Source organism: Neomonachus schauinslandi, chromosome 6, assembly GCF_002201575.2.
Source record: "Neomonachus schauinslandi chromosome 6, ASM220157v2, whole genome shotgun sequence".
In the NCBI taxonomy this organism is placed as follows: domain Eukaryota; kingdom Metazoa; phylum Chordata; class Mammalia; order Carnivora; family Phocidae; genus Neomonachus; species Neomonachus schauinslandi.
Window position 1 is genome coordinate 139,342,552 of NC_058408.1, and position 26,290 is coordinate 139,368,841.

At 35.0% G+C, this 26,290-nt stretch overlaps 1 protein-coding gene across 1 annotated transcript in view; it reads left to right on the top strand.

Moving 5' to 3' along the window:
* Positions 1 to 26,290, top strand: part of ATRNL1 (attractin like 1) — an 814,868-nt gene that overhangs the window by 266,596 nt on the left and 521,982 nt on the right. The window contains exon 22 of the mRNA XM_021699729.1: positions 21,035 to 21,129. Within this exon, the coding sequence (XP_021555404.1) occupies positions 21,035 to 21,129 (95 nt within the window). The remainder of the gene's footprint in view (positions 1 to 21,034; positions 21,130 to 26,290) is intronic.

Below are 26,290 nucleotides of genomic sequence, written 5' to 3' on the forward strand. Positions count from 1 at the left end.
GATGTTTATTTCAGAATTATTAACATTTTAGCATATTTTAAAATAAAGGGCAATATAGCACAATTATGAAAAAGTTAAAAATAGCTGATAAAAATTACTATTGGGGACACCTGGTTGTCTCAGTCAGTTAAGTGTCTGCCTTCAGGTCAGGTTATCATCCCAGGGTCCTGGGATCGAGTATAGCATCGGACTCCTTGCTCAGCGGGGAGCTGCTTCTCCCTCTGCCTACTGCTCCCCCTGCTTGTGCTGTCTCTCCCTCCTTCTCTCTTTGACAAATAAATAAATAAAATATTTTTTTAAAATTAAAAAAATTAAAAAAAATTGTTATCGAATTAATCTAGAAGAGAGATGAAAAATTTCTTTGGCAAAATATTTTATAATGAAAGTGTTGTTATTCTGGTTATATAAATAATACATACTCATTGTAAAAATAAATAAGGTAAAGCATAAGGAAGAACTAAAAATGCCTGAAAACCTCCCACCAGGGCTCCAAGTGGAGTTGTGCCCTCTGCAAAGGTGCCTAGCTGCAGGAGAGAGTGGGCACTGATATCCTGTACTTACTTTTTTTACAAGCCACATAACCTGGTGTGGGGTTGTATGTATCTGTTGTGAGCAAGGGTTAATAATAGTTCCTTATTTGTATAAAGATGAATGGGCAAATGAAGGCACTGCATGCTTTTCTAAATAAATCATGTCCTGAGATCGATTTTACATAAAAACTTATATATAATATTCTCATTGTGAACAACTTTTTTTCTCACTGATATCTAGCTCATTATTAAGCATGATTTATTAAATAAAACATAGTTTTTGTCCAATCTGGAAAACAACCACCTGACTGTAAAATAATGGTAATACCAGTTAACATTTTTTGAGCATTTACTGTTCCAGGCTAGTCTAAGCTTTTTATATTTATTAGCTTATTTAATTCTCAAATGAGAAGGGTACACTAATTATCAACATTTTTTGTTTGAGGGAATAGAGGCAGGGAGAGTTTAGTTAATTTTCATAAAATCACATGGCTAGGAAATGACAAAGCCAGTTTCAATCCAGCATTCTGGGTGTATAGCCAGACCCATACTCTTGACTATGGGTAATAAAACTAGAGCAACAAAAATTAGTAATATATTTATCCCAAGTGTTTTTATATGAATAAAATAGAAGCATCATGTTGAAAGAAATAAAAAGAGGCTCTAAACATTTAAAAATTCAAACCATTTTCTTAAATAAGTAGTCTTCATATGAAAATATCATATTTAACCAAAACTGATATATAACTTTTATGGAATTCCAATTAGAATTTCATTCAGTTCAGTCTTTTGAAATGTATACACTAGAATAGATTACCTTAAAATTTATTTTAAATAATATACTTTTAGACTATTCAGTAAAATTATGAAAAGGAAAAATAGTGAGAAATTCCCACCTGATAGATTCCAGACATAGTATAACTTTATACTGATTCCCATACTGACATAGGAATCAATGAACAAAGTGGAGTCCAAGATTAGATTCCTAAATATTTGGTAATTTATATGGCAGTCGTTTTATTTTTGTAAAAGTTCTTAGTGACTTTAATCTGTTTCTTTTTAAATATATTAAACTTTACCTTAGATTATGGCTTTTGCACTTACTATTTTTCTGCCTTAAATACTGTGTCTCTAGCTATTATTCCACTCCCACCTAAAATGGACTCTTTCAGGTATCACAATAATTTTTTCCCCCATCCTAACACCTACATAGTATGAAATTATCTCACTTGTTTATTTGTTTATATAAATGTGGGTTTTCTTTATTCACTAGAGTAAAAGTTTATGAGCCCAGGACCTTCTCTTGTTGGAACCCATACTTAGAAAAGTGTGTCTTTTAGGCAGGCTTTAAATAATACATAATGGTAGTACACATACAAATTATCAACAAATAAGTGAATATGCATATGTTGTGGCTGTATGCGGAAGTATTTTTATTGGTGGGTGTTTGACGAAAAATATTTAGAGATCATGTTATACGTAATCAAGTAAAAGTTGCTTTATATTTATTTTTAAATTTATTTTCATTAAGTAGTACAATTCACCATTGGACAACTTTAAGCATCAGCCATTCATTTAAATAAAAATGAGTCTCAAGGTTTGTTTTTTCACTTAGTCTATAGAACATTTGTTTCAAATAAAATCTACGTAGATTCCCATATGTCATTGCAGAGTAATGACATAGTCTAGCTACTTGGAGATACTATGAATTAAAGGAAGGTGGCTTCTGAAGAAGTCATGGCATATTATATGGAGACCCCTAAATTAGAATCAGTGATGTGTAGGCATTGGGAATCATCATCAATCTTCTTTTTTTTTTTCTCTAAATTAACACATAATGCATTATTTGTTTCAGGGGTACTCTCAATCTTCTTTTATTCATTGATGAAAAAAGTAAGAACCAACGAGTGTATATCCTAGGCCACAGAATCAGTCATTTTCAGAGTTTGATTAATAACTAAATTTCTGTGTTTTTTCTCTGAAATTATATCTAGCAAATGTTCAACTTTCAAATTTTATCTTTGGAATTATTCTAAATGTTCCAAGCTCAATAGAATATTTTAATTAATAATTGTAAGCATGGATAATGCTGTTCAGCAAGCAATGAAAAACTAGTATCTATTGAATATTTATTATGTAGAAAACAATTTAACATTAATTATTTCTTTTAACACTCACAAGAGTGGCAGCTTTTTTCTCCTTAATTTACTTACTGAAGAGTTACACTGTTAGAGTTTCGAGAGACTGTCAGTTATTGGAATTGACTCACTTTTCTTTATTCATTGAACATGTATTTATTGACTAACTACTTTGTTGGACTCTGGGGATATTACTGTGAACAAAATGGGTTCTGCTCCATTGATGCTTATTAACTAGCAGGGAAAATAGATATTATACCTGTTATATAATTACCTAGATATATAATTGTCATAAGAACTCTGAATGAGAATTATAGATGCCTTGGGAATATATTATAAGAGAAACTGACCTAATCTGTGGGATAGGGAGTAGGAATGGGTCAGGCAAGAGAAGAGGGAGCTTTGATGTGCAGATGACTTGATAGTGGAGTGGTGTGGATGTGAGAATGGAGGGCAATCAGAGGGGCAGAATGCACAAAAGTTGTCTGTGGCTGGAAAGACCATGGCATGTGGGAAACACATAGAACCAGGTGAAGAGAGGCAAGAGATGAGGTGTGTGAGATTTGCAGGATCCAAAGCATGCAGTGCTTTATCGAACATGAGAGGATTTTGGCCTTTATTGTAACAAAATGGGAGCCACTGAAGGGTGTTCTGAGGAGACTAAAATGTTAAATTTTACTTTTAAAATAATCGGTCTGCTTGCAATGTGTCAAACAGCTTGGTGAGGGCAAGAGAACATGAAAGAAAGGATTTTAGTTCATTTTCTGAGACCTATTTCTGGAGCTACATGTAAAAATGTGAAACAGTAAGACTTATATTCACACAAATTCTATCATTTACTAAACTGATGTCTAAGTTGGCAAACATGTATTTATACAAATGCTATTGTTTAAGACATATTTCGAATCCTTAATATTTTTGTCCATCTATGTGCATCCTTTTCTGACCCCTCAGGATGGCTGAATATATGTGTCTGATATTTTCCTCCTAAACATCTTTGCTCCAAGCATTTTCATCACGTAACTAATTGGCTGTAAGTCAATTTTGCCGTAAAAGATAAAACCACAAAAAATTAAAGAGGGTCATTCATTAAGAAGGACATAATGAAACATGAAAATGTTTAACAAAATTAAAAATTATTTATTGTGAAATACAAAATATTTGAATACATTTAAAATGTGTGAGGATTCATGGCAATACTGTACAAATAACTGATTTTATTTTGATGGTTGTACCTAAGAACTTGTTTTCAAAATCTTTTATTCATTCTATTATACATTTTTTTCTTGCTTGTTGATTTGTTTCCTCATTTAGCATCATATTTTTTCTTTTTTTGCTAAATTTTTTTCCTTCATTAGGAGGGATATCAGTTTCCAAATACTAGTATGCAACAGGGCTTTGTATTGAGTTGTGAAAGCATTCTGCACTGTTATTTGTTCTTGCCATCTTGTCACGCGTCCATTGATAGATAGACTTTCCAAAGTTCTGCGGGAAATGCGGGTTCAGAACTCTGTGCCACTGTGTGGACCATTACGAGGGCTAAGATTTATATAGTATAAAAATGGGAGCACTGCATCAATGGAGAAATCAAACAGGTGATGAAACCAAAAATCTGTCAAACCAAACTCACCAGTTATTTTTTATCTTTTATGGCAAAATTGTCTTATGGCCAATTATTTGTGCAACAAATATGCTTGTGGCAAAGATGATTATAGTGAAACTACATAGAACCAAATATATATGATCATGAACTCATATATTTATTAACAAATATGTAATTATATATAAATACACATATGAGAATCTGTTTGATTTTGAATTTTTTTAGAATTCATTCAGAGCCAATATAGTAAATAAGAAAAGTGAAATAACATTTATTGAATGTCTTTATTTTATGACAGTTTTCTCTAAGCCAAATACACACTGGCACAATTATGTTTAACCCATATAGTAATCCAATGAGATAGGCAGTTTTATCCCCACTGTGTCATCGAATGCCACTGAGGTTTGTTAATCTATGTAATATAACCCAGTTGGTGAATGGGAGTCTACAATTGTGATCTCCTTAAATATTGTGGGTAATGCTCAATTAAAAGTGAAATACAGTATTAATGGTGAAAAAGCAAATCATAAAGCCTCAGTTCCTTTCTCAAAATATTCAAATTAAAAATTTCTGAGACAATTCAAATTTATATAATAATTATTCTGGTTCCCAAATGAGCTGAAATTTGTATGAACAGAATCATTGATATATCGTATACAAATCAAGATCAATTTCATTTGTCATCCTGATGTTTGCCTTCTTGCATCTCAAATATATAGATATTTCCAACATATATTTTGATGATTTTTATCACTGATTATTATTTTCTTAGAAAGTACTTTATTGCATGTAGCTTTTGTTGAAAGACTACAACAGGGGCGCCTGGGTGGCTCAGTTGGTTAAGCAACTGCCTTCGGCTCGGGTCATGATCCTGGAGTCCCGGGATCGAGTCCCGCATCGGGCTCCCTGCTCGGCGGGGAGTCTGCTTCTCCCTCTGACCCTCCTCCCTCTCATGCTCTCTGTCTCCCATTCTCTCTCTCAGATAAATAAATAAAAAATCTTTAAAAAAAAAAAAAAAAGAAAGAAAGAAAGACTACAACAGATACTCATTATTTGCTTTCATCACCTCGCATATATAATGTCCTCAGAAACTTTCTTTATAGTCCAGGTTCTGTTTCAAAGAGTCTTTTGTTGTAGCATTTACATTTTTAATCATCATTTCCAATTAATCATTAGTTTGGTGTAATATCTGACCTCTTTAAATATTTTGTACATGTTAAAGTCTTCACTTGATATTTTGTTTGCATAAACTTCTTTTATGGTGCTGTGTTTTATTCATTTTATTCAAACTTAATTTTGTATATAACACGTTATTCATTGTAGTAAATAGCAGCCACTTTTTTTCTTCCATGACTGCTAGTCCAGTACTGACTGAACTACCCAAAAAAATCTGCTGCTGCATGTTGCAACTCAACCCTTGGTTTGCTGTAGTCATAGAAGACTAACAAGAGAGACTGATTATTTTACATGGTTTTTTTGGCCTATATCTAAGAAGTAAGTGAATTAGAAATGAGATATGCCATTTTTTGGACAGAAATGTAACTATATAAATCTAATTACTTAATGCATAGTGTAAATCATTTGAAAGATGTGTTAAAGATCAAGGATCAAAAGAAAAAAGTCTTTTGAGCACCCCTTTTAAAAATCTTTTTTGGCCCAATTATGGAAGTGATGCATGTTCATTCTAGAACAGAGACAAAAAGACAAATTAAAATTGCTGATAATTCTTCTACCTAGGGAAGACTATTGCTAACATTGTATTAGACATTTCTGCAGTCATTTACTTATGAACCGACACTGTGGTAGGCTGAATAATGCCCTCTTTCCCCCAAAGATGTACACATCCTAATCCCTAAAAGTTGTGAATATATTACCTTAAATGGCAAAAGGGAATTTGCAGATATGATTAAATTGACAGTTTTTGAGATGGGGAGATTGTCCTTGTAGATCCAATATAATCCCAAGTGTTCTTATGAAAGGGGGCCAAGGGAGATTTGACTACAGCAGTGGGAGATGTGATCATGGAAACAAGAGGTCGGAAAGAGGACGAGGCCGTGAGCCCAGGAATGAGCAATCTTTAGAAGCTGGAAAAGGCAAGGAAATGAATTCTCTTTGAGTGCCCCCAGAAGAAACCATACCTAACACCTTCCTTTTACTTTGTAAGGTTCATTTGGACTTCATCAGACTTCCAGAACTGTGAGAATAGATTCATGTTGTTTAAGCCACTGAGTTTGTGGTCAATGGTTACAACAGCAGTAGGAAACTAATATATCACAAAGGAAATATTTCTCAAAATTATTCTTTAATTATTGCTATTATTATTTTTTATTCTTTAATTTATCCTTAATATCTTTATGTATGCCATTATTTTGTTCTCTTGTAACTATCAGTGTACTATAGTTTTAAGATAATTTTATTCATCATTTTTTTCATATTGGCAGTTTTAAAAAATTAAATTTAGCTCATTTTATTTTTAACATGAAATCTACCCTCTTAAAAATATTTTAGGTGTACAACACCTACCTACTACTGGTAATTTTTATAGGGACAGTGCTGTAGAACAAATCTCTAGAACTTATTTATTTTGCATAATTGACACTTTATGTCTCTTATTTAGTTATCCTCTGTTAACCCCCCCCCCCGTCCCTGGCAACCACCATGCTACTCTCTGATTTATAAGTTTAACTATTTTAGAGACCTTACACAAGTAGAATCATGGACTATTTATCCTTCTGTGACTGGTTTATTTCACTTAAGTCCAGCAGTTTTACTTCTGAGTATTTATCCAAAAGAATTAAAATCAGGATCTCAAAGAGATAATAGCACGCCAATGTTCATTGCAGCACTATTCAAAATAGCCAATATGTGAAAACAGCTTAAATGTCCATTGACCGATGAATGGAAATCTTGCAATATGTGTCATGGATGAAACTGGAGGACATATATGCAGCTTTTTAAACAGTTCTTTTAAAATTTTCAGTGTGAAATAATTACAGACTTACATATATTTATAAATATTTCTTTGTGACCTTGACCTTGGAAAGTGTTGGACAGATATTTATAGTATAGCCCCCACTTTGGATTTGTCTGATGTTTTTGCATGGTTAAATTCAGGTTGTGCATTTTTAGTAAGAATAGCACAGAAGTGATGTGTGTCTTTCTCAGTGTATACTATCGGGAAGCATATGATACCAATTTTTTCCACCACTGACGTTATTATCTTTGATCAGCTGTTACTCTGTGGTAGGTGCCACTTTGTTCACTCTAAAGTTACTGTTTCTTTTTATATTTAATGAGTATTTTAGAGGAGATTCTTTGAGATTGTGTAAATATCCTATTTATCATTCATACTGTCACCCACTATTTTTAATATACATTGATAATTCTTACCTGAAAGAGTTATTAATGTACTTGCCAAATGGTGATTTTCTATTCTGTTATTTCTTCTGCATTTATTAACTATAATGAAGAGTTGTTCCTTTCCCCTCATTTATTTGTTTATTCAGTTATTTGTTTATATCAGTATTGCCTCATGGATATATATTTTATAGCTTATAATAAGTTACTATCTTTATCTATTTTATAACTGAAACTGCTCTAGATTTGGCTATTAGGAATACCCTCAAATCGGCTTCTTCTTCTTTTTGGCATGACTCCATCATTTTCTGAGTATTTTCTTATTTTCTTGTACTACAAGATATTTCAGACTTACCTTGTACTTTTCCTGCCTTTGCTCTGGAATCAACCATTATTCCAGGAAGCCATGGTTTCTGATAATTGGAGAATGGTATTTAGAAACCAACATACGGGAGCTAAGTATGCTCATTTGGTTCTGGGGTGTTTTTCTTTCTTTCTTTCCTTTTTTTAAAAAAATATTTTAAAATTAAATCACCAAGTATATTCTTCCTCCTCCTTCTTCCTCTTCTTCTTCCTCCTCCTCATCCCCTTCTTCTTCAACTCTACTATCTTTTTTTTAAATGCTTTTACTTAAATTCCAGTTAGTTAACACACAGTGTACAATATAGTGATTCAACGCTTCCATAGAACACCTGGTGTTCATCCCAACAAATGCACTCCTTAATCTCCATCACCTATGTAACCCATCCCCCCACCCATCTCCCCTCTGGTAACTATCAGTTTGTTCTCTGTAGTTAAGAGTCTATTTCTTGGTTTGCCTCTCTTTTTTTTTCCCCTTTGGTTGTTTGTTTTGTTTCTTAAATTCCACATATGAGTGAAATCATATGGTATTTTTCTTTCTCTGACTTATTTAGCTTAGCATAATACTCGAGAGTATTATGGAATTTCACTATCTTGTTGTAACTGAAACTTACTGTATCCTGAAACCTAGCTGTCCCCTAAAGGAAGAGTTGACTGTTTTTTCTTTCCTAATGTTGACACCTTAGAATCTAGACATGGGAATAGCATCTGCCTTGGTCCCTTTGACATTGACAAATAATTGCTTTTCTATAACTGTTCAAAAATTTCATCTCCTCTGAAGCATTATTCCACCTTCCTTGTTCTGCCTTTCATAGAAATCCTGTGCACTCCATTTAAAATTTTATCCACTTTCTACTTTTTCACTTGCCTCATTGTCTTTCTGTTATTATCCCTCTTGACATGAGCCTTAGTTTCAATTTCCACACATACTTTAATTATGCATTAATTTTTTGTTTTCAACTTTTAAAAGGACTTAGAGAACTCAAATGCTCTATACTCCCAGGACAGCTTTATTATAAGCAAAAAGTATGGATTTAAAAGAGTCTGGAGGGGTGCCTGGGTGGCTCAATGGTTAAGTGTCTACTTTCGGCTCAAGTCATGATCCCATGGTCCTGGGATTGAGCCACATATGGGGTTCCCTGATCTATGGGGAGCCTATCTCTCCCTCTCCCTCTGCCTTCTGCTTCCTCTGCTTGTGCTCTCTCTCTCTCTCTCTCGGACAAATAAAGAAATAAAATATTTAAAAAAAATCTTAAGAGTCTGGAGATCTCAGGTATTAGGGCTAACTGTGTAGTTGTTATTAATGCAATGTGGGTTTTTTTTTTTTTTTTGTGGAGAGATAAGCATAATCACCAAAGTAGTATAGTAGCCCCAAAGTAAGAATTGTAGATGCTTATATATATATTTTTTAAGATTTTACTTTTAAGTAATTTCTATATCCAGTGTGGGGCTTGAACTCACAACCCTGAGATCAAAGAGTTGCATGTGCCAGTGACTGAGCCAGCCAGGCACCCTGGTGCTTATATTTTTATATTATATCTGACTATATACTAAACTTGTTTATTATTTTAGTTGTTTTATATTTCTTGGTAAACGATCTGATTTTAGACATAAAAAGATAACTTTGTTTTCTTCTTTTATTCTAACTTGAAATCTGTCATCTATTCACTGCCAGACCTTTTTTTAAAAAATTTTTTTATTATGTTAATCCCCATATATTACATCATTAGTTTTAGATGTAGTGTTCCATGATTCATTGTTTGTGCATAACACCCAGTGCTCCATGCAGAACATGCCCTCCTCAATACCCATCACCAGGCTAACCCATCCTCCCACCCCCCTCCCCTCTAGAACCCTCAGTTTGTTTTTCAGAGTCCATCATCTCTCATGGTTCGTCTACCCCTCCAATTTCCCCCCTTCAATCTTCCCCTCCCGCTATCTTCTTTTTTTTTCTTAACATATATTGCATTATTTGTTTCAGAGGTACAGAACTGAGATTCAACAGTCATGCACAATTCACAGCACTCACCGTAGCACACACCATCCCCAATGTCTATCACCCAGCCACCCCATCCCTCCCACCCCACCCCCCACTCCAGCAACCCTCAGTTTGTTTCCTGAGATTAAGAATTCCTCATATCAGTGAGGTCATATGATACATGTCTTTCTCTGTTTGACTTATTTCGCTCAGCATAATACCCTCCAGTTCCAACCATGTCGTTGCAAATGGCAAGATCTCATTCCTTCTGATGGCTGCATAGTATTCCATTGTATATATATACCACATCTTCTTTATCTATTCATCTGTTGATGGACATCTTGGCTCTTTCCACAGTTTGGCTATTGTGGACATTGCTGCTATAAACATCGGGGTGCACGTACCCTTTCGGATCCCTACTTTTGTATCTTTGGGGTAAATACCCAGTAGTGCAATTGCTGGATTGTAGGGTAGCTCTATTTTCAACTTTTTGAGGAGCCTCCATACTGTTTTGCAGAGTGGCTGCACCAGCTTGCATTCCCACCAACAGTGTAGGAGGGTTCCCCTTTCTCCGCATCCCTGCCAATATCTGTCATTTCCTGACTTGTTAATTTTAGCCATTCTGACTGGTGTGAGGTGGTATCTCATTGAGGTTTTGATTTGGATTTCCTTGATGCCAAGCGATATTGAGCACTTTTTCATGTGTCTGTTGGCCATTTGGATGTCTTCTTTGGAAAAATGTCTGTTCCTGTCTTCTGCCCATTTCTTGATTGGATTCTTTGTTCTTTGGGTGTTGAGTTTGATAAGTTCTTTATAGATTTTGGATACTAGCCCTTTATCTGATATGTCATTTGCAAGTATCTTCTCCCATTCTTTCGGTTGTCTTTTGGTTTTGTTGACTGTTTCCTTTGCTTTGCAAAAGCTTTTTATCTTGATGAAGTCCCAATAGTTCATTTTTGTCCTTGCTTCCCTTGCCTTTGGCGATGTTTCTAGGAAGAAGTTGTTGTGGCTGAGGTCGAAGAGGTTGCTGCCTGTGTTCTCCTTTAGGATTTTGATGGACTCCTGTGTCACATTGAGGTCTTTCAACCATTTTGAGTCTATTTTTGTGTGTGGTATGAGGAAATGGTCCAGTTTCATTCTTCTGCATGTGGCTGATCAATTTTCCCAACACCATTTGTTGAAGAGACTGTCTTTTTTCCATTGGACATTCTTTCCTGCTTTGTCAAAGATGAGTTGACCATAGAGTTGAAGGTTCATTTCTGGGCTCTCTATTCTGTTCCATTGATCTATGTGTCTGTTTTTGTGCCAGTACCATACTGTCTTGATGATGACAGCTTTGTAATAGAGTTTGAAGTCTGGAATTGTGATGCCACCAGGTTTGCTTTTCTTTTTCAACATTCCTCTGGCTATTCGGGGTCTTTTCTGGTTCCATACAAATTTAGGATTATTTGTTCCATTTCTTTGAAAAAAGTGGATGGTATTTTGATGGGGATTGCATTGAATGTGTAGATTGCTCTAGGTAGCATTGACATCTTCACAATATTTGTTCTTCCAATCCATGAGCATGGAACAGTTTTCCATTTCTTTGTGTCTTCCTCAATTTCTGTCATGAGTATTTTATAGTTTTCTGAGTACAGATCCTTTGTGTCTTTGGTTAGATTTATTCCTAGGTATCTTATGGTTTTGGGTGTAATTGTAAATGGGATTGACTCCCTAATTTCTCTTTCTTCTGTCTTGTTGGTATATAGGAATGCCACTGACTTCTGTGCATTGATTTTATATCCTGCCACTTGACTGAATTCCTGTATGAGTTCTAGCAGTTTTGGGGTGGAGTCTTTGGGGTTTTCCACATAAAGATGATTCATATCATCTGCAAAGAGTGAGAGTTTGACTTCTTTGCCGATTTGGATGCCTTTGATTTCTTTTTGTTGTCTGATTGCTGTGGCTAGGACTTCTAATACTATGTTGAATAGCAGTGGTGATAGTGGACATCCCTGCCGTGTTCCTGACCTTAGGGGGAAAGCTCTCAGTTTTTGCCCATTGAGAATGATATTCGCTGTAGGTTTTTCATAGATGGCTTTTATGATATTGAGGTATGTACCCTCTATGCCTATACTCTGAAGAGTTTTGATCAAGAAAGGATGCTGTACTTTGTCAAATGCTTTTTCTGCATCTATTGAGAGAATCATATGATTCTTGTTCTTTCTTTTGTTAATGTATTGTATCACGTTGATTGATTTGCAGATGTTGAACCAACCTTGCAGCCCAGGAATAAATCCCACTTGGTCGTGATGAATAATCCTTTTAATGTACTGTTGGATCCTATTGGCTAGCATTTTGTTGAGAATTTTTGCATCCATGTTCATCAGGAATATTGGTCTGTAATTCTCCTTTTTGATGGGGTCTTTGTCTGGTTTTGGGATCAAGGTAATGGTGGCCTCATAAAATGAGTTTGGAAGTTTTCCTTCCATTTCTATTTTTTGGAACAGTTTCAGACGAATAGGTATTAATTCTTCTTTGAATGTTTGGTAGAATTCCCCTGGGAAGCCATCTGGCCCTGGGCTTTTGTTTTTTGGGAGATTTTTGATGACTGCTTCAATTTCCTTAGTGGTTATAGGTCTGTTCAGGTTTTCTATTTCTTTCTGGTTCAGTTTTGGTAGTTGATACATCTCTAGGAATGCATCCATTTCTTCCAGGTTATCTAATTTGCTGGCATAGAGTTGCTCATAATATGTTCTTATAATTGTTTGTATTTCTGTGGTGTTGGTTGTGATCTCTCCTCTTTCATTCATGATTTTGTTGATTTGGGTCATTTCTCTTTTGTTTTTGATAAGTCTGGCCAGGGGTTTATCAATCTTGTTAATTCTTTCAAGGAAGCAGCTCCTAGTTTCGTTGATCTGTTCTACTGTTCTTTTAGTTTCTATTTCATTGATTTCTGCTCTGATCTTTATTATTTCTCTTCTCCTGCTGGGTTTAGGCTTTATTTGCTGTTCTTTCTCCAGCTCCTTTAGGTGTAGGGTTAGGTTGTGTATTTGAGACCTTTCTTGTTTCTTGAGAAAGGCTTGTATTGCTATATACTTTCCTCTTAGGACTGCCTTTGCTGCATCCCAAAGATTTTGAACAGTTGTGTTTTCATTTTCATTGGTTTCCATGAATTTTTTAAATTCTTCTTTAATTTCCTGGTTGACCCATTCATTCTTCAGTAGGATGCTCTTTAGCCTCCATGTAGTTGAGTTCTTTCTGACTTTCCTCTTGTGATTGAGTTCTAGTTTCAAAGCATTGTGGTCTGAAAATAGGCAGGGAATGATCCCAGTCTTTTGGTACTGGTTGAGACCTGATTTATGGCCTAGGATGTGATCGATTCTGAAGAATGTTCCATGGGCACTAGAGAAGAATGTGTATTCTGTTACTTTGGGATGGAATGTTCTGAATATGTTTGTGAAGTCCATTTGGTCCAGTGTGTCATTTAAAGTCTTTATTTCCTTGTTGATCTTTTGCTTAGACAATCTGTCCATTTCAGTGAGGGGGGTGTTAAAGTCCCCCACTATTATTGTATTGTTGTGAATGTGTTTCTTCGCTTTTGTTATTAATTGCCTTATATAATTCCTGCTCCTGTGTTAGGGGCATAGATATTTACAATTGTTAGATCTTCTTGTTGGATAGACCCTTTAAGTAGGATATAGTGTCCTTCCTCATCTCTTATTACAGTCTTTGGTTTAAACTCTAATTTGTCTGATATAAGGATTGCCACCCCAGGTTTTTTTGGTGTCCATTAGCATGGTAAATGGTTTTCCACCCCCTCACTTTCAATCTGGGGTTGTCTTTGGGTCTAAAATGAGTCTCTTGCAGACAGCATATCGATGGGTCTTGTTTTTTAATCCAATCTGATAGCCTGTGTCTTTTGATTGGGGCATTTAGCCCATTTACATTCAGGGTAACTATTGAAAGATAGGAATTTAGTGCCATTGTATTGCCTGTAAGGTGACTGTTACTGTATATTGTCTGTGTTCCTTTCGGGTTATGTTGCTTTTAGGGTCTCTCTTTGCTTAGAGGACCCCTTTCATGATTTCTTGTGGGGCTGGTTTCGTGTTTGCAAATTCCTTTAGTTTTTGTTTGTCCTGGAAGCTCTTTATCTCTCCTTCTATTTTCAATGATAGCCTAGCTGGATATAGTATTCTTGGCTGCATATTTTTCTCATTTAGTGCTCTGAATATATCATGCCAGTCCTTTCTACCAGACCTTTTTTTTTATGCTGTTTCCTTATTTGTATTTGTCTCTTAGTTGTAGAATGTGATGAATAATTTTTTTTTCAGGAGATTATATAGATCATGTCCTTCTAGGACATTTGCTTACCTGAAATTTATCACTATGTTGTTTTTCTGTGTAGACAGCATGGCTGAGTATACATATTCCATAAATATTGCTCCAGTTCCTTTTCTTTTGATATATATTGTTACTTAAGAACACTCGTCATCTTGCTTCATCTTCCTTTGTAAATAACTCATTTGCCCATGTGAATGTGTGTGTGCGTGTTCCCACATGCCTGTACACAGGAACATGCTCAGATGTCAGTATATTTTTTAAATAACAGCTTTATTGGGATATAATTCATATACTTCAAATCTCACTCTTTTTAAAGTGTACAATTCAGTGTCTTTTAGTATATCTGGAAAGTTGTGTGACCATCACCATAATCTAATTTTAGAACATTTTCATCACTCCTAAGAGAAACCAGTACATATATAACAGTCAATCCTCATTCTTTCTTCCCCCAAACCCTAACAATCTTCTTTCTGTCTCTATGGATTTGTCTACTCTGATATATATATAAATGATATTGTGGAATGTATGGTCTTTTGTGACTTACTTCTTTTATTTATCATGTTTCAAGAGTCATTCATGTTATACTGAGTATCAGTACTTCATTCCTTTTAATGGCAAAATAATATTCCAATGTGTGGGCATATTGCATTTTTTTTTACCATTTACCAACTGATGGACATTTGGGTTGTTTTTACTTTTGGGCTATTATGAATAATGATGGATTCTTTTTATTTTTTATACAAGGTATTTCAGTATTTAGGTTTCAGTCTTCAACAGATCTTTTCTATCATATAACATATATGTATATAATATGTATATATCATATGTACTTTTTCAATTTGTTATGATGTCTTCTTTAACAACATTAGTCATGCATATATTGAACATTTCTATGCCTATTACTCCTCTTGAGTGATGTTCATCTCTGTTCTATTCTGGGAGGCTTTTTCAGATTTGACATACATAGCACTGATTCAGTCTTATATTGTTTTAATTATTTTATTTTCTGATTCTGTTATTATGTTTAATTTTACCATTATTTTATTACATTTTGGTTCTGTATTTTTTTACAATTTTAGTTTATTTAGCTCCTTTTTATTGTGGTCTTCAGTGTTATTATCTCATCTTTCATCTTTAATTTTGTGGCATTTTTTAGATTTTCCTTTTCCTTTGATGCATACCAAGTAGATATTTTTAAATGATTAGACAGTTTACTCATGTTAAATTATTATATATACTTATATATATAATAAGATATATACTCTATGTTCACAAATAGATATTTTTCTTTCTCATTATTCAAGTCAAACTAACAAGATAAAAGATGTCAACTTTTTTTCTTTTTGTTTTCACTTTTTAAAATCTATACAATTAGGGGCACCTGGGTGGCTCAGTCAGTTAAGTGACTGCCTTCAGCTCAGGTCATGATCCCGGGGTCCTGGGATAGAGTCCTGCATCGGGCTCCCTGCTCAGTGGGGAGCCTGCTTCTCCCTCTGACTACCGCTCCCCCTGCTTGTGCTCTCTCTCTGTCAAATAAATAAATGAAAAATAAATTAATTAACCACATTTCAAGTGCCCAATAGTTAATATGGATAGTGGCTCGTATATTGGATGGACACTGCAGATCTTTTTTTTTTTTTCTATTTTATTATGTTATGTTAATCACCGTACATTACATCATTAGTTTTTGATGTAGTGTTCCATGATTCATTGTTTGCGTATAACACCCAGTGCTCCATGCAATACATGCCCTCCTTAATACCCATCACCAGGCTAATGCATCCCCCCCACCCCCCTCCCCTCTAGAACCCTCAGTTTGTTTCTCAGAGTCCACAGTCTCTCATGGTTCGTCTCCCTGTCCGATTTCCCCCCCTTCATTTTTCCCTTCCCACTATCTTCCTCTTCTTCTTCTTTTTTTAAACATATAATGTATTATTTGTTTCAGAGGTACAGGTCTGTGATTCAACAGTCTTACACAATTCACAGTGCTCTGTGACACTGCAGGTCTTAATGCTTTTAAAAACAATCTATACAATTAGAATTTGCAGCCAGAATTATGAACAGTTTCATATTCACATTAAGTTCTACCATGTTCATACAAAAAGTGAAAGAACTGTAAAGAAGAGTGATTATTTTTTACATCTGTTTTACCCATATTTGTAGGCTTCATTTTTAGGTACAGTTGTGAAATTAATTGCAAACTTCTAATTTTCCCCGAATTATCAGAGATTCCTGATTGTTAGCCAAAATATTTAAGAGTTGGTTGTATCATTTACAGTTGTTCCAAACTTCAGGGCTCAGTCTGTAAAATCAGAGGATTCATTTATATAGGGTTTATGGTTTCTTCAAGTTGTGACATATATCCCTTTGGTATTTTTCTATTCACAAAGTTTTCAAATAATTGTTTCTAGCCAGTAATATATTTAAACATACAGTGTACAGTTTACACTTTTTAAATTATGAAAATTTAAAATACGCTGAAAAGTATAGTGCATGTACTTTTATATATATTATATATCCTTTTGTAGTATATATAATATCATTTGAAAGTTGTGTATGTTACTGAGGTTTAGTAAAACTTAACACTTTGCTGTATTTCCTGCAGCAATGCAGTCTCCAACTCTGCCCACCTTAGTGCAAGATGAACATGGTTTACAGGGCTCCACCCAACATACAGTCTCAGCAGCAGGATTTTCCTAGTACTTTTTTTTTTTTTTTTTTGGTATGAACTTGTTGTTTCCAGATTGTAGCTGCTCTAGCACTGGGGTGGGGATACATAGGAAGCAAAACAACCAACAAACAAAAACTTCACAAACCTAGGGAATGAACCACTGGGCCATCCCTTCAGTTCCGAGCTCATTGCCTTTTACCTACTCAAGGACGTGCACTGTTGGTGTGAATGCAAACTAGTGTAGCCAATGTGGAAAACAGTATGGAGGTACCTCAAAATATAAAAATTGAAGTACCATATGATCCAGTAATTCTGCTTCTGGGTATTTACCCAAAGAATATGAAAGCACTAATTCAAAAAGATATATGCATCCCTGTATTTATTGCAGCATTATTTACAATAGCCAAAGTATGGAAGCAGCCCAAGTGTCCATTGATAGATGGATGGATAATACTGTGGTATATGTGCACAATGGCATATTATGTGCACATATACCATAAAAAGGAATGAAATCTTGTCATTTGCAACAACATGGATGGATCTGGAGAGTATAATACTAAGTGAAATAAGTCAGCAAAAGAAAGACAAATACCATATAATTTCACTCGTGTGGAATTTGAGAAATAAAACAAATGAACAAAGGAAAAATAAAGAAGACAAACTAAAAAAAAAAAGGAGACAAACCAAGAAACAGACTCTTAACTATAGAGAACCAACAGACTGATTGTTACCAGTGGGGGGGGGTGGTGGGGGTTGGAATAAGTATAACGGATTAAGAGTACGCTTAGCTTGATGAGCACTGAGTCATGTATAGAGCTGTTGAATTACTATATTGTACACCTGAAACTAACACTGTATGTTAAGTATAATGGAATGTAAAAGAAGTAGTTTTCTCACCTCTCTTGATCACACTTATTCCTCCTGCTACTTTGTCGTTACTCCTTAGTTATGGATAATGCAATAAACTGAGTTGACTAGTCAAACAGGACTTTCCATTGTATACCATAAGGAAGTGGTTCATTAAAATAGTACAAATCTTATTTTCAAATTACATATATTTGCATAAACTTGATACTTATCTTACGTTTTAATGTTTTATGTCCTGTACTGTATTTACCTAAGAAGTTCGGAGTGAGTTTCAGCATTGAGATACATGTTTTTAGTGCCAGGTAATTATTCATTTGTGACCCTCCTAAAAATATACCAACATGATGTTTGAAACTGGTGTGGGGAGAAATAGATCATATCCAGGTTAAGTGGAAAATTGCACAGTTGGCTTCTGGAGGACTTTGATTCTAAGCAGCTTTAAAAGAAATCATTTTGTTAGGACCACAAACTTTCTTCAGTTTTTAGTAATTAACATTCACTGACAGGTACTCTTATTAATCACTTGAATTGAGTAATACTCCTAGTAATTCTGTTCCACAGGATTCAGACTTATTTTTTTAGCCCAAGTGACATTAGGATTGGTCATTAGCATATATAATGATATGTTGTGCTGATCTTGTACTTCCAAATCTAATAAATAAAAAGAATAGTAAAATCAAAGTTGAATGCCCAGCCAAGAATTTGATGGGACATGATCGTGGCACAGGCCTAGAGTCCGTAAAGGCAGAAGAATGTCTGCAGGCTTGGGGCACTGCGGCCTCTGCTCATAGCTGTGAGGTGTCCCTTGTTACCAGTCCTTACCTCCTGACTTCTTTTTTTTTTTTTTTTAAAGATTTTATTTATTTATTTGACAGAGAGAGACACAGCGAGAGAGGGAACACAAGCAAGGGGAGTGGGAGAGGGAGAAGCAGGCCTCCCGTGGAGCAGGGAGCCCGATGCGGGGCTCGATCCCAGGACCCTGGGATCATGACCTGAGCCGAAGGCAGACGCTTAACGACTGAGCCACCCAGGCGCCCCAACCTCCTGACTTCTTAATACTTCGTTTCATGCTAGGAAAAAGTAAATAGAATTATGCAGACAGATTCTTGAAACTAGTTTTGAAGTGCTTACATTTCCTCAGTCATATTTTTCCTTCATTTTGAATAGGTACAACCTTTCCTCTGTTTTGCAGTCTTATCTCTGAACCCCTGCCAGCTGGAACTAACCTCGATGATCACTACTCTCTTTTTTAAACAACATATTTACCCAACTCCCATGACACTAAATTCTGGTTTTATTCCTATCTCATAGGTTGCTATCTCCATCTCCTGAGGATCTGATTATTTACATTGGTATGCCTCAGGGCTTATCCCTTGCACCTCTTCTCTGTTTATAGCTGGTGATTTCCTGGCTTCAGGGTTTCAAATCTCATCTAAAATGTTGATGATTTGCAAATTGTTATCTACTAAACAAGCTCTTAAGCTCCATTCAGCGTATCACTTGGAAATTCAATAAGTGACTCAACCTTTGCTTCTTCAAAACTAGGCTCCTAATGTTTCCTCCGATTCCCCCAAAATAAAACCTAGTCTTCTTACTCATCTCAGTTAATGCTGACATTTTGTGTGGTCTTGGGTCAGAAAAGCTTAACCTTTCTTTCTTTCAAATGTTACATCCAGTTACTCAGCTAATCCTGTGTGTTGAATCTACCAAGTACATTCCAAGTATCTGACCTCTTCTCGTAACCTCCACTGTTAGTACCCTCGCCACCATCACCTGGGCCTATTTCTTGCAACATCGTTTTTTACAAGATTCATAGTTAAAACTTACTCTTTTTTTGAGAGTTTTATATTTGTTTCTTCTGCCTGGATTACGTTTTCTTCAGTAAACTCCATGGCTTATATTCCTACTATCTTTCATCTTTAAATGTTCTGTCTCAAAATTTCAACCACACTCCTACCTTGACAGCAGTTTCCCTCCTTTTCACTGGTTTATTATTCTCCAAAACACTTATTGTCATCTGTTATTCTGTATACTTACGTTATTTATTTATTTCTAATGTCCATCCAGTAGGATATAATGCGTGAGGAGAGAAATTTTTATTATTTATTGTTGTGTCTCCAGTGCCTAGAACATACTGGCCTATTGAATTAACCTCTGCAGTTTCTGGCAGTCAGATGAAAATCGGAAATATGACCAATTGCATAATTCTCATTATCTCATATAAATTCTGAGAAAGATGAAATGTTGTCTTACACTAAATTGTATGAGAAATATATAAGGTGGATCTTATAAAGTATATGTAGTAAGCAACATAAAGAATGATGCCTTGATAATTTTAACAATAATTTCAGTGCTATTATTCCTATCTTTACTTTTTATTTTAATAGTGTTTAATGGCTGAGGGCATAACATGAAAGGTATGTACCCGAAAAACAGAAGTCATCTCTATTTAAAATAATTTGAAATGTTTTTGTAAAGGTGGCAGTTTACCATTAATGAGTAATTCTTCACTCTTGTATACCATATGAAGCTACTCATGATATATAACACTCAAATATTTCACCTTGGTTTCAACATTATACATGAACAAAATTAAAAATTATTTACCCTGATTTCTTTTTGTCAGTTGTTAATGAATTACTTCTGTAGAATGATGTTTATCACAGAGTCATTTTAAAATTGCTAAAGGTAAAAATTACCACAATAATAAAGGAACAAAGAAATGCATTATAGTATGTGATGAAACATTATATATCTATTAAAGTTCATGTTTTCAAGGAATTTTGGTTTTTTGAAAGTAGGGTACCAAAATGTCTGCCTGTCTATTTTTCTATCTACAGAATTTTAGCTGGAATCAAATGCACCAAAATGTTGCCTGTATTTTTCTCTAGTTGTGAGGTTATGGATGACTTTTTAGTTTCTTTTTACTTTTGTGTAGTTTCCAGAATATCTATTCTGTTTGTAGAACTTTTGTAATGACAACAGAAGTAATAAGTACAATTTTTAAAGAATTAGGACTTCTTCCATATCTGTATTTTGCTTTTTGTTGCTTGATGAGAAAGATATATATTTTGCCAGTCTTAAATGGGCCACTAATAATTAATTATAATTATTTTTAATACTCATATACAATATGTTTTCACCTAACTTTTGTTTATCAGTTTGTGAAAGTATATATCAGGATTGTATTTTTTTCCCCCCCCACAGACAGCCTTTTGATTGACTATCAGTTTACCTTCAGCTTATTACAGGAAGATGATCGCCACCATACTGCCATAAACTTCATAGCAAACCCAGAACAGGTGAGAAGATAATTTAACTTTTATAATATAATTATATTAATATCATGGGATACAATTTTTTTGTCATTTTTTATTGTAATTTTAACTGCTTCTCAGAATTACCACACTATAGGGCTTTTGAAGAAAGACTAATCCTGTTAATTTTTTCTTTTCATAAAACTTATGTATCCTTGTGATTCAGGGAGTTTGTGTGTTTGATATTTCCGATTCTGCCAACAGTCCTACAACTTAAATTATATATTTGAATTATTTTTTCAGTCTCTTGACACTGTTTGTGCTTATAAGTATGCTCTCAAACTGGGGGTAGCCTTATTTGAAAATAAAAACCATAAATTCAAAACATGCTATATTAAATATGTTCTTTTTCTTATACATTTGTTATACAGTAGTAGATTTTTCACTGTCTTTTTTTAAAACCACTGGTTTATCTAAGTTAGATGCCTGCTGGCTTCTTTTTAAATCATTTTTATTGAGATATAATTGACATATTACATTGTATAAGTTTAAAGTGTGTATAACAAGTTGCTTTGATACATTTATATATTGCAATATTATTACTATGGTAGCATCAGCCAACACCTCTATTATGTCACATAATTATCATTTCTTTTTTGTGGTGGGAATAATTAAAATCTAGTCTCTTAGCAGATTTGAAGTATATAATACAGAATTGTTGTCTATGGTAACTATGCTGTGCATTTGATCTCTGGGACTTATTTATCTACTCGTTGCAAGTTTTTATCCTTAAACAACATCTCCCCAATTCCTTCCAGCCTCCAGCCCAAGGGCTTTTATAAGTTTGGCTTTTCTAGATTCTACATATAAGTGATATCATTACAAGTATTTGTCTTTCTTTGACTTATCTCATTTAGCATCATGGAATACTTGTTTCTTTAAGCAATTTACTGCATCAGTGATATAATTGTAAAACTCTATGAAGTTTAAAATGTATGAAAGATTAATTATAAGTCATCACAGGGAAAAGCTCAAAGTTTCTTTGGAAATAACACACATATATTCCTATCCATCTGAGACTTTATAAAGTTAAAAAGTCAAGGGAATGGAAATACCAACCATACAGTTTATTTGGGTGGAATTTTAGTTCTATTGAAACTGAAAATAACTCTTTCAAAGTGAAGATGTTAAAAGAAATGAAGATGGTAATGTCTTTTTTGTTTATTGTGGTTAGAACACTTAATATGAGATCTACTCTCCTCACACATAGTTTTTAGGAGTATAATACAGTATTGTGAATGATAGGCACTGTGTTGTACAGAAGTAGACCTGATTCTTCTTGCATAGCTGAACCTTTATATCTTTTGAATAGTACCTCCTCATTACCCCACTCCCACCTCCACCCCCACCTCTGGCAATTACCAGTCTTTTCTCTATATCTATGAGATCAGGGTTTTGTTTTGTTTAGATTACACAAATAAGTGAGATCATACAATATTTGTCTTTCTCTGTCTGACCTATTTCACTTAGCATACTGCTCTCAAGATCTCTTCATGTTGTTGCAAGTAGCAAGATTTTCTTCTTTTTTATGGCAGAATACTATTCCATTGTATAAGCATACCACTATTTCTTTGTGTTTTCATCCAGTGATGGACACTTATATTGCTTCCATATCTTGGGTATTGTATATTGTAATGAACATGGAGTACATATATCTTTTTGAGGCAGTATTTTCATTTTCATTGGACAAATACCCCAAAGTAGAATTGTTGATCATATGGGAGTTTTATTTTTAAACTTTTCCTAAATTTCCATATTCTTTTCCACACTGTCTGCACTAATTTACCTTTCCACCAATAGTACATAAGGGTCTCCTTTTTTTCACATCCTCACCAACACTTGTTATTTCTTGTCTTTTGGGCAATAGCCATTCTAACCCATATGAGGTGATATCTCATTATGGTTTTGATTTGCATTCCCTGATAAATAATGATGTTGAGTACCTTTTCTTGGCCATCAGTATGTTTTCATTAGAATAAGTCACAGGAATAAAAGATCCAACAGTACCTTTTCTTGGCCATCAGTATGTTTTCATTAGAATAAGTCACAGGAATAAAAGATCTAACAGAGGGAACATAGTCAATGACCTTGTAATAGCATTGTACGGTGACAGAGGAAGCTGCACTTGTGAGCACAGTGTATAGAGGTGTTGAATCACTATGTTACACACCTAAAGCTAATGTAACATTGTTTGTCAAACTATACTCAAAAATTTTTTTTCAAAGTCTATTCACTCCTTTGTCCATTCTTTATTTTTATTTTTTTAACTTTTTTCAAGTTTTAATTTAAATTCTGATTAGTTAACAAACAGTGTAGTGTTAGTTTCAGGTGTAGAATTTAGTGATTCAGCACTTACATACAACACCCAGTGCTCATCACAAGTGCCCTCCTAAGTACCCATCACCTATTTACTCCATCCCTCAGCCCACCCCCCCTCTAACAAACCTGTTTGTTCTCTATAGGTGAGAGTCTGTTTTCTGGTTTGCCTCTCTCTCTTCCTGCCCCCACCCCCCAACCACATATTCATCTGTTCTGTTTCTTAAATTCCACATGTGAGTGAAATCATGTGGTATTTTTCTTTCTCTGACTTATTTCGCTTAATATAATAATCTCTAACTCCATCCACGTCATGGCAAATGGCAAGATTTCATTCTCTTTTATGGTTGAGTAATAATTCCATTGTGTATATATATGTACCACAACTTTTTTTTAATTTTAATTCTAGTATAGTTAACATCAAACATAACTGTTTTTTTATTATGTTATGTTAATCACCATACATTACATCATTAGTTTTTGATGTAGTGTTCTACGCTTCATTGTTTGCATATAACACCCAGTGCTCCATGCAGTGCGTGCCCTCTTTAATACCCATCACCAGGCTAACCCATCCTCCCACCCCCTCCCCTCTAGAACCCTCAGTTTGTTTCTCAGAGTCCATAGTCTCTCATGGTTTGTCTCCCCCTCCAATTTCCCCCCCTTGTACCACAACTTCTTTATCATTCATCAATTGATGGACATTTGGGCTCTTTCAATTATTTGGCTGTTGTTGATAATGCTGTTATAAACATTGGGGTGCATGTACCCCTTCAGATCACTATTTTTGTATCCTTTGGGTAAATACCTGGTAGTGCAATTGCTGGGTTGTAGGGTAGCTCTATTTTTAACTTTCTGAGGCACCTCCATCCTGTTTTCCAGAGTGGCTGCACCAATTTCCATTACCGCTAACAGTGTAAAAGTATTTCCTTTCTCCGCATTCTTGCGAACATCTGTTGATTCCTGTATTGTTAATTTTAGCAATTCTGACAGGTATAAGGTGATATCTCTAGTTTTGATTTGTGTTTCACTGATGATGAGTGATACTGAACATCTTTTCATGTGTCTATTAGCCATCTCTATGTCTTTTTTGGAAAAATATCTATTCATGTCTTCTGCTCATTTTGTGACTGGATTATTTGCTTTTTGGGTGTTGAGTTTGATAAGTTTGTTATGGATTTTAGATACTAACACTTTATCAGAGATGTCATTTGCAAATGTTTTCTCCCATGCAGTAAGTTGCTTTTAGTTCTGTTGATTGTTTCCTCTGCTATGCAGAAGCTTTTTATCTTTTTTTTTTATTAGCAACATTCACTTTTATTTTTTATTCATTAACATATAATGTATTATTTGTTTCAGGGGTACAGGTCTGTGATTCATCAGTATTACACAATTCACAGCGCTCACCATAGTACATACCCTCCCCAATGTCCATCACACAGCCACCCCATCCCGCCCACCCCCCTCCACTTCAACAACCCTCAGTTGATTTCCTGAGATTAAAAGTCTCTTATGGTTTGTGTCCCTCTCTGGTTTCATTTGTTTCATTTTTCCCTCGCTTCCCCTATGACCCTCTCTCTTGTTTCTCGAATTCCTCATATCAGTGAGATCATATGATACTTGTCTTTCTCTGATTGCCTTATTTCCCTTAGCCTAATACCCTCTAGTTCCATCCAAGTCATTGCAAATGGCAAGATTTCATTTTTTTGATGGCTGCATAATATTCCATTGTATATATACACCACATCTTCTTTATCCATTCATCTGTTGATAGACATCTAGGCTCTTTCCATAGTTTAGCTATTGTGGACATTGCTGCTATAAACATCGGGGTGCACGTACCCCTTCGGATCACTACATTTGTATCTTTAGGTTAAATACCCAGTAGTGCAATTGCTGGGTTGTAGGGTAGCTCTATTTTCAACTTTTTGAGGAACCTCCATACTGTTTTCCAGAGTGGCTGCACCAGTTTGCATTCCCACCAACAGTGTAGGAGGGTTTCCCTTTCTCTGCATCCTTGCCAACATCTGTCATTTCCAGACTTGTTAATTTTAGCCATTCAGACTGGTGTAAGGTGGTATCTCACTGAGATTTTGATTTGGATTTCCCTGATGCTGAGTGATGTTGAGCACTTTTTCATGTCTTTTGACCATTTGGATGTCTTCTTTGCAGAAATGTCTGTTCATGTCTTCTGCCCATTTCTTGATTGGATTCTTTGTTCTTTGGGTGTTGAGCTTGATAAGTTCTTTACAGATTTTGGATACTAGCCCTTTATCTGATATGTCACTTGCAAATATCTTCTCCCATTCTTTCGGTTGTCTTTTGGTTTTGTTGACTGTTTCCTTTGCTGTGCAAAAGCTTTTTATCTTGATGAAGTCCCAATAGTTCATTTTGCCCTTGCTTTCCTTGCCCTTGGCGATGTTTCTAGGAAGAAGTTGGGGCAGCTGAGGTCGAAGAGGTTGCTGCCTGTGTTCTCCTCAAGGATTTTGATGGGTTCCTGTCTCACATTTAGGTCTTTCGTCCATTTTGAGTCTATTTTTGTGTGTGGTGTAAGGAAATGGTCCAGTTTCATTCTTCTGCATGTGGCTGTCCAATTTTCCCAACACCATTTGTTGAAGAGACTGTCTTTTTTCCATTGGACATTCTTTCCTGCTTTGTCGAAGATTAGTTGACCATAGAGTTGAGGGTCCATTTCTGGGCTCTCTATTCGGTTCCATTGATCTAAAGGTCTGTTTTTGTGCCAGTACCATACTGTCTTGATGATGACAGCTTTGTAATAGAGCTATATTAAATATTCAATAATATTTCAATATTCCTCTGGCTATTTGGG